Raw genomic sequence first — 10387 nt, 5'->3', positions numbered from 1 at the left:
TATATGTGTATATCTATCCGTGTGTGTGTGTGTGTGTGCGCGTGTGTGTCTGCGTGCACATTTATGTGTGTCTCTCACTGTTGCAGACTGTGACGCATTTTCTGCTTTGTCCCACCCTCACATTACCATCAAAACACCAACAATGTATTTGGGTCATGGAGAACATATACATTATAGTTATGTGTGTCTAGAGAGAGAGAGAGAGAGAGAGAGAGAGAGAGAGAGAGAGAGAGAGAGACAGACAGACAGACAGACAGACAGACAGATAGACAGACAGACAGAGAGATGCACGGTGTTGGTTATCCTCTGAAGAAGATTTATTCATGACTATTGGACATAATTACAGTGCATAATGTGGTATAATATAGAAAGACAAATAGAAATACAGATATATGCAAAAACAGTTTGAACTTTAATACTGGCTGATATTGTGCAATACAATTGCTAAATCATTTACTCTATGAAGGTCAGTCTGTGTTGTTTGAGAATACACACTGATTGCCTTAAGACCTTTGCCCTGTGTGTGCCCTGTGTGTGGGGGTTACTGGTTGAGGGGTCAGCATCAGTATCCCAAAAATATTCCACTGATATTATTTATATGTGCCTGACAACAGTCACACATAAATATCAGTTTCATATCATTTCAACTCAAACATCCTTTCCATGTTATTTCAACTTTGATGTATCATATTTGATGTAGCACAACCTCGATATAAGAAAAAAAAAAAAAAAAAAAACAATCTATCATTATTTAAAAAAAAAAAAAAAAAAACACTTTATGAACAAGCCTCAACAAGAATGTGTATAGAGGAGATGTGGTGTGTGTGTCTGTGTGTGTGTGTACTGAGACCAACTATAGATATTGCTTGAACCAGTTCAGTTCTCCAAACAGCAACAGCTGGGTTTCCTCACTTTCCAGTGAATGACAAGGTCCTTTAGTAACTCCCCTGTGTGCTCTGTTTCTTTCTGTGTCAGCCTAACGTGCTGCAGGTGGTGAAAGGAGACTGAGTTCCTGATTGGCTCCTGCAAGGATGGGATCTGCTATACAAGCCAGCAGAGAACACCTCTCTGGGGATTCCTCAGGTCTGCCCTTTCTTCTTTTCTAAACATACAACATGAACTCGCCAAACACTCCTTACACCACTGATGTGACTGATTCTCATGTTGGCTTTGTTTGAATTATTGTTATTGGCAGAATAAAAAACCTTTTACTGTAAAGTTGTGTGAACTCCCTCTCTTTGTTGCAAGCCTGAGACACGTTTAACAATATAATACCGTCTGACTGACCCCAGACCCATGGACCTCTCTTTACAGAGAGATATACTAGTCCAATCAACCACTGCATCAATTGCAAACTGATTCCATCTACCTTTCTGCCGAATAAACACACTGCAGGGCATACATGAATATTTACACGAAATATAGCATTTAAGAAATTATAACATCAACCCAAAATCTTTTTACTACTGGACAGTTTAGTGTACTTGTCCCACCACAGCCCTGCAAACATAAATAGAAAACATTTCAATGCATTTTATTGCAAAATCTTTTTCCATTGATCTGTGGTGAGAGATACTCACTGTGACTTAATTATTATTACAACTTAACAGTTCGAATACTACACACACATTTCATTTGTGTTGCCTCTTGAGTTCATTAAAATCAACAGTGTTTCCGTCAACTATCAAATGGCCCTGTATAATGATATGATTTTGCTGCTGTACCTTCTTACAGTAGGTTTCTCTCCAGCCATGAACAAGGGGTTAATTCAAGTTCAGCATTAGGATCAAGGTCATATCAATGTTTTTATCACATTCTTGCTAAACCACAGGAGGGATAGAGGAACATATTCATATTACTTTCAGCTCTTTTTTTTCTAACCACCTCCAACGTCTTCTTCACAACGTCTTGTGTATGCCCATGATAATGTGTATCTGCCATTATAGGAATAAACATCTGGCATAAGCCACTCATCTTTCTAGAAACATTCAGTTTTTTTATACTTATCCTAGCTTTTCTAGCTTTTCACAAAAACATAGTAAAGAATTTATTTGTTTCTGTAAACCACTACTGCAGGAACTCGAGAGAAAAGACAATCTCAGGAGTATGATCATTTTAATTACTCCTGCTCTCCCCCACAATAATAAAGGCATTGTCATCCATCCATCTGAACTTGCTTTAGAGTTTGCTTTATAGTATATAACTTGCTTTATAGTTTTCAGAAGTTAAGGTCCATTCAACTCCTTGACCTTTTCAACACCATAGCCATAGCTCTTTAGAGCCATCTAGAACGTCTGGGGAGCTATGTAAGGATGCTTTTTACTGACTTCAGCTCAGCCTTTAATACCATCATTCCGGACATTCTAATGAGCAAACTGACTGAACTGGGCCTCCCCTCACTCACCTGCACTTGGATTAAAGACTTCCTGACCAACCGCCCCCAGTCTGCTCTACTTGGCTCCCACCTCTCCTCCACCTGCACCCTCAGCATCAGCTCTCCACAAGGGTGTGTGCTGAGCCAAGAACCTGGCACTTAACACCTCTAAGACAAAGGAAATCATCCTGGACTTCAGGAAGCACAGGGCGGACCCCTCCCCCCTCTACATCAAGGGTCCAGTCAATTCAAATTCAAACTGTCATCTCTGCTGACCTCACAGGGATTGAAAACATCACCATGATCATTAAGAAGGCACAGCAGCGCCTTCATTTCTTAAGGGTGCTGAGAAGGAACAACCTGAGGGAGAAGCTGCTGGAGATCTTCTACCGCTCCTCTGTGGTCTGCTGACGTACTGCATTACAGTCTGGTATGCCAGTTGCACCAATGCAGACAAGAAGCGACTTCAGAGGATAACCAACACCATGCAGAAGATCACCGGTCGTCCACTCCCCTCTCTGCAGGACCTCTACAGCTCTCACTGCCTCAGCAGAGCAAAAAACATTGCAAAAGACAACCCGGTTTCCACCTGTTTGACCTGCTGCCCTCTGGGAGGCGCTACAGGTGCATTAAAGCCCAAACAAACAGACTCAAGAACAGTTTTTTTTTTTTTTTTTCCCCAGAGCCATAACCACCCTGAACTCAAACTTGCACTAACACCCCCCCACCCCACCCCCCATAGTCATCCACCCATCTTCCCCAACGCACTCCCCCTTTACTCCCACAGAAATCTTTACTTTTTAATCCAGTGCAATATTTCACACCAGTGCAATATTTCATGTCAGTGCAATATTTATTTATTCAGTGCAATATTCATATCTCAGGGACTACTTATATTTATACTGTATGTTGTTGTTTTGTTGCTGCTGTTGTGTATTTTCTATTTTCTATATTGACGCACCTTAAGAGATTGCTTACAATTCCGTTGTATCTTGTATGCAATGACAATAAAGGAATTCTATTCTATTTGATTCTATTCTGTAGATCTAATTATGAAACCAAGATATTTAATCTCCCGTGTCTTGATTACAGTGTGAGTAGAAGCTAAAATGGCTGGAGATGTAAGATGGTTAAGCAGAACGCTGGCTGAAATCATCAGTGAGCTTCAAAAGGTGTTGGACTCCCAGGTGGGATTATGTTAAAAAAAAAAAAAAAAAAAAATGTCCTCAGCATAAAGATTAGTTTTAAAGTCATACCCAAAAGGGCTGATTCAGGTTATGTTTGGCTCTGATGGAACAGGCTAAAGGTTCAAGCTCTTGTGTGAAAATAACTGGAGACGCTGGACAGCCCTGTAGACCCAAAAAGCTGAAATGGTAATGACATCATACCATTGGCTCTCTTAAACACAACTGTTGCATGATAAAGAGCATTAATCCAATGTAGTCAAGCTGGGACAAAACCAAATTTTGTGCTTAATGAACATTAATTTTATCTCAGCATAGACTGATGTAAGATATTTTATGACTGGCCATTTGGGTGAACTGCTGGAAGCTATGAAGATAAAAATCAAATAATGTAAAAATTAAAATCAGGTTTCCTAGAAGGCGAGAGTACAACCAAGTCTCACTATGAACAGTAGGGTTCGGATGGATGAGGCTTGGGAATCTTTTGATTGGCTGATTGTCAGCCTTGTTTTTGTTTTTTAATGGTGCATTGTTAAATGTGGTTGAATTATTTGCAATCTTATTTTTATTTGATTTTTTTTTTTTTTTTTTTTTTTTGGCTTAATAGTTTTAAAACATGAAAGAGCCACTTTATATGCTTATTTACATTTTACAATTGTGCTTCTATATTCATTTATATTTAAAACCTATTTATAAGGTTCACAAGTCCTATTGTTGTTCTTATTTTATGTAACAGTGTTTTGAAGTGCCTGGTCAGTGATCATTACATCTCAGCTTTAATTTAGAAAGACAGTTTTACTAATAAAAGGGAAGCTTGGTCTTATTCGTTTTAGTGGTTTGATCAATTTTCATTCAAACTTTGGAACAACTGACCAAAAAAGCAGAACATCACTAACATTTGTGGTAATTCTTCTAAACTTTTATTTCAAAATTGCTTTAATATTACAAAGAAACTGCGAGGTCATTTTACACAAAGTTACAAAAAGTTATAAAAGATTTGTGCTTTGCAAAGGCTCCAAATGTTAATTACATTGATAGCAGAATTATTTTGATCAAACAATTAAAGTGCTATAGAGGACACAATTGATAAATAAATGAAGGATAAACGTGCTAGGTTGCAGGTTGTAGTTTATTACAATAGCCACTAGATGTCAGGATGACATAAAACATAAGCAGACCTGAGGAAGCAAAAGATTCATAATGATTCATAATATGCTTTACTAGACAATCTGAATATTGTACATACATCACGTTATACATCCCATTCAGCAGTCCCACATAACAAATGATTAGATCAATTTAAAAAAAACAAACAAACAAAAAAAACCTTTTGGCCTCTGTGTTCAGGCCTGTGACATTAAGTTGAATTAAAACTTGATTTGCAAAAATCATTTCTTATTTATAAAGTGATTAAATAAACCAAAATACAAAACATTTTAAATGAAACTTAAAAAAAAAAAAAAACACTTCCAAAATCATGCTTATATCAAATAAAAAGTTAATATATGAAAAATGGAATGCATGACCTAAAATTAACTGTTTTTTTGTTGGTTTGTTTTTTAACTACAGTGCAATCAATGCAATCAAAATGCAAACAATCTTGATAAGACTAGTACATATTTTCCCATGCACTTTTTTTCGACTTATAATCATGAAATAAAGTCATTGCTGCAGTTGATTAGTCATGCCAAGTGCTATGCAGAGCTTCTGATGAAAGGCAGGAACCCTTTCCTTATGGACAGGCCAGTGGAGGATGCAGCGTGGACGTAGCATGCCTCTTCGCAGGAACAATGAGTGGGATAATTTGTAGTCGTGCATGTCCTGAAGGAAAACCAGGACCACTGAGTCCCTGCTGGCTTCAATCACCTGATGGAGCGCATGGTGGGCTTTGAATCTGGATGTGAAAAGAGATGAGGGGAGTGACTGGGTTGAGATGCAACTTCATAAACCCATTCTGCCTCAAGTATGAACTACAAACACCACATACTGTATGCAGTATAAAGTGAGAACAGCTCTGGATTTGCAGGAAAGGAAATTTCAAATTGAGTTAAAATGTATTGATTTGTTTTTGCCTTTGCTCTGATCTGTGAAAATAATGTTAAAATAATGCAATGTCTGTTTGACTTACCGTCTACACCACTGATCCTTGAGAAGACTTTCAGTCACAACAAATAAGATTTTCCTGGATCTTCTCATATTATCTACAATGGATTCAAGCCGTGACATGCCAGGCACTGAATCTCGATCCTCCAAACAAAATGTGTAATTTTCATCCTCTAAAGGGAGCAGTCTTCTCTCCACCCATTTGATGTCTTCCTCCGCATGTATGACATAAGCATCATACTCAAATTCCCTGCCCTCTTCAACTCTGGCATCACTGAAACCCAACGTGCGATTGATCATAATGTTCCAATAAAACTGAATCCTCCAACCATGGAACCGAACCAGAAGCGCAGTTACCATCAGTGTAATAACAGCCGTGCTGCTTAGTATATAAAGAGTCTGAAACGGAGTCATGTCTTTGCAAGAGAGTGTGTCAAAGTGCATCACAGCATGGTTAAAATAGGCTAAGGGAGTGTTGCACACATACTGGTCACTGAGATATGGCACGCTGGCATTGGTTGTGTTCAGCCATGTTACAAACCACAGGATGCTCTCACAGGTACAGTCAAATGGATTTTTGTTCATAACCAGCAGACTCAGGTTGGTCATAGCTGACTTGAATACTTCTGGTCTCACAGCTGTGATCAGGTTCTTCTGTAAATGTAAAGCCCGCAGTGAGTGCAGGTCATCAAAGACTGTGTCCTTAATATTGTCTAGGAGATTACCGTTAAAGCTTAGTTCTTGGAGTTTCGTCAACCCTCTCAAAGCCTTCAGTGGGATTTCATCCAGCCCATTATAATCCATCACCAAGGTGGATAAGCTCTGAAGCCCCCCGAGAAACAAGACGGGCCCACCTGAGATGGCACTCTTCCACAGGCGAGCTAAGTTATTGTGTTGGAGCTTCAGTACTTTCAGGTTCACCAGTCCTTCCAACATATCTTTTCTGATATCAGCAATATTGTTGTTGCTGAGGTCCAGGATGGTGAGGTTGGACAGGGGCTTGAATGGAGAGGGATTCAGGTTCAAAGTGCCTACTAGACTTCTTCGCAATATTAGTACTTTAAGATTGGGCATATGAATAAAAGAAGCATTGCTAAGCTTAACTGTCTGGCGGTTGTTGGATAGGTTAATTTCTTGAATCTGACCTAGACCTTCAAACTCTTGCCCTGTTAAAGTTTGTTTGATAAAGTTCAAATCCATAAAAAGAGAGGTAAGGTTCCCCAAAATGGAGAACGATCCAGGACCGATCTGTGATATAGCTGTGGCTGTCAGATTCAGCTTCCTGAGAGGTGATGCTGCTAGTGAGACAAAGGTCGTGCTGTTGATGTTTCTGAGACTTGCGCAAGTGCACCAGCCCATTTCAAGGTCACGGAGACTTGTCAAGCCCGCAAAGGTGTGCTGTGTGATTTCTCTAATTGTAGTGTGCACTAATATTAAGGTCTCCAGTGCAATTAACGATTGAAAGGAAAAATCATCAATATTCACCAGAGACTTTCTCAGGTTGAGTTTTTTCAAATTTTTGAGTCCATGAAATGTGCCCTTTGTCAGGTGCTTGATTTTGTTGTCTGTCAGAAACAGATTCTCCAGTCTCGGCAGCCACTGAAATGATCCTTCCTCAATTTTACCCATACCATTGCCGGATAGATCCAGAAAGGTGAGATTGCTTTTCTGTAGCCCACGAAAAGTTGTATTTGTTAGTGTAACTAGATTCACCTTCTGCAGAGACAAGACATTAATGGCAGTCCCTGATAGCTCCGAGCAGAGTTTGGAAATGGCATCAGTGCCCATATTGCTCCCATCCATGATGACAGTTTTTATGTTTGTAATGGGCTTGAAGCAACCTGGTTCAAACTGCAACAAAACACAGTGAGCAGTTTTTACAATGAGGCCAACAGAGAAACGTAAAGGGAAACAAAACAAAACTAAACAAAAAAAAAAACGTTATCCTACTACACAATACTGGTCCTGATTTGGACAACACAATTTCATTTCCCTTTTCTTAGTAAGTTGCATACCGTTTTCAGAGGCAGAGATGACAGGTTGAGGACTTGCAGAAACGATGAATGGCTGAGGAAGAAGAAGTCATCTTTCTTCAAAGCAGATATGGTATTACTAGAGAAGGTAATGGTGACAATGTTAGGGAGCTGAGGCTGAGATCCAAGCCTTGCTGACATCAGGTTGTTTTTGGACACATCTAGAAAAGTCAGGCTCTGAAAAATGTGAAAGGAGAGTCAAAACATAATATGATATCATGTACTGCAACACCATAAAGTACATTTCAAACAGGACAACAGTAAAGATGTCATGCCTCCTAACGCATGCAGTTTCCAGTAAATAATACATTGATCAATAAAGTGCATCAATAAAGTGCATCATTCCAACAGAAGTTCCTAAAGTTGTACTGGAATAAAGTTGTGATATAATCACAATCAAGCTGTGGCATGTGAGAAACTTATCACTTATACTTATTACTATGTGCAGTGCTGCTTTCCACCAGATTTTGGAACATGAGATGGGATTTGCTCCCATTCAGCGAGCAAATCGGCGTTGTCATGCTGAAGCAGAAAAGGGGCTTCCCCAAACTGTTGCCACCAAGTTGTAAGCACAGTTTTCTCTTTTTCTTTTTTCTTTGTGTGTGTGTGTGTGTGTGTGTGTGTGTGTGTGTGTGTGTGTGTGTGTGTGTGTGTGTGTGTGTGTGTGTGTGTGTCATTGTATCCTGCAGCATTAAGATATCTCTTCACTGGAATTAATAGGTCCAGTCCAAATCAAGAAAACAGACCTTTTCTGCAATATAGGTGTGGTGTTCAGGTGTCCACATGCTTTTAGCCATGTCATGTACTATCATTACACTATCATCATTATGGTATCATGGTACCATAGCCCATAATAAAGCTTTTAACCCTCAAATGACCAACATATTTTGTACCCACTAATGATTAGACCCCAATTTCAAATGAATGAAAAAGAACTGCAATATTGTTCAGTTTTAAAGAAACCTGGATTCTTGATTAATTTGCTCCAGGAACATAGGTAGAATTTGTTGCCCATGACTAGGGTCATAGGCTATATGACCACAGTCAAATAAACTGAACTTTTTTCAGAAAGATCAAAGAAATAACCATTAAGATATGAATAAACGTATATGTCTGGGGTCAGATATAACCAGCCCCAGTTGATCACTTGAGGGTTAACACAATAAATCTACAGCTGCATATTACAGACATCTGTACCTCTAGGGCAGAGAAGGGCTCTCCTTTAAGCTTCAGCCTATTAAAAGCCATATTCAGCCACGTTAAGTTGGTACAGTGGCTCAGATCTTTTTCATGCAGTAAATGCACTTCATTGTGCTCCACATTCAGAGTTCTCAGCAGTACCAGCGTCTTACACAAACCCTCGTCAATCTTGGTGATACTGTTATGGGTCACACTGAGGTGGAGGAGGCCGGGATAAGGAATAAATGCATCGGGGGGCAGTTGCGTCAGTCTGTTGTGAGACAGATCCAGGCTGGTGATGTTCCTGGGAAGGTCAGGGGGGATCTCCTTGAGGCTGAGGTGGCTGCAGTCAGCTTTGCCATGTTGTACCTTGCAAGATGTCTTCTTTTCAGAGGCCATGCAACAGCAAGATCCAGTCATAACAAGACTGACCACATATGATAGCTGAAGGGCATGGCAGAGATGCATCACTTCAAACACTTGTCACTCTAAGGTAAAACAAGGGAGAGGAAGGAAGGGGTGAATTAAGCATAAGACACTTTTATTTAGGTTTCAGTTAAATCTATTATGTTTCATGTGGCATTTTAACTAACACTTTTTGACACACATGCCCTAGAAAACTCAATGCAAAAGTGGCAATGATGATCTTCCCATTCCAGAAAATCCACAGTAATCTATGGTCTGCAGGAAAATTAGTTATTCAAGTTATAGCTGACAATTTCATCTGCGCGTTAGCTTTAGCACACTGTGTCCCGGGTGAGACTGCGGTAATGTTTTGGATTGAAAACGGGTCTGCGGTGTTCTTACCGGCCTGTATGCAGAACCTGCTCCGCCTGCCGTGTCAGAGCTGACTCCACTCACTCTGACTGGGTATTTCTTCACTAAAAACAACTAAATGTACTAGGCACAGCGTGTTTCCGTATAAAACAAGGAACTGAAACTTTCAGTTTCATGTTCACGTTACTCGAGGTTCACTTAGCACGCGGTATTATGTCATTCTTCCACCACCCTGTCCTCCATTTTTATATGGTTTAATGATCGGCAAATTTGTAGATGAAGTTAGATGAGAGTCCAGGAAATGAATTATTTTTTGTAAAAAGAAGAAAAAGAAAAATAAAGAAAAAAGTTGTCACTCGGCCTCCTGTTTGCGGTGTTTATTTTCGTATATTCGCATGTATCGTACATATATATATATATATACGACTCCTTGTTATATGGTGCACCGCCGTAAACTGTATGGAATATTAAAATGAGTCTGACCTCAGGCTGTAGCGTGAACTGGGCTCTAAACTTGGTGCTCTCCCTGTGGAAGTCATGGATGTGTACTGCGGTGGCTTACCGTAACTGTGGGAATAGACTACTAGGGACAAAGGCTATAGTAAAGTAGATGGACTCAAGCAAGATTACTCACTGGAGTACAGTTTTGACTCCTGGTTCATGTGCGGGAGGCTTTATGAGCATGAAGGTCCAAATGTTTGCCTGTGCTTCAGTTAGTTTTACTTTATTATTATTAT

The 10387-nt window shown here is 39.7% G+C and overlaps 1 protein-coding gene across 1 annotated transcript; it reads right to left on the bottom strand.

The window, feature by feature from the left end:
• Positions 1–4671: 4671 nt before the first annotated feature.
• Positions 4672–9934, bottom strand: tlr3 (toll-like receptor 3). Its single transcript, XM_030062267.1, is given in 6 exon segments — positions 4672–5306; positions 5308–5452; positions 5687–7512; positions 7677–7871; positions 8892–9361; positions 9681–9934. Coding segments are annotated over 5 exon segments (2670 nt in total). The 5' UTR covers positions 9342–9361; positions 9681–9934; the 3' UTR covers positions 4672–5252.
• Positions 9935–10387: the final 453 nt, after the last annotated feature.

Source organism: Myripristis murdjan, chromosome 1 (genome assembly GCF_902150065.1).
Source record: "Myripristis murdjan chromosome 1, fMyrMur1.1, whole genome shotgun sequence".
In the NCBI taxonomy this organism is placed as follows: Eukaryota; Metazoa; Chordata; class Actinopteri; order Holocentriformes; family Holocentridae; genus Myripristis; species Myripristis murdjan.
The sequence above is the reverse complement of the archived record's forward strand: the minus strand, read 5'-3'. Positions and strand labels throughout refer to the sequence as shown.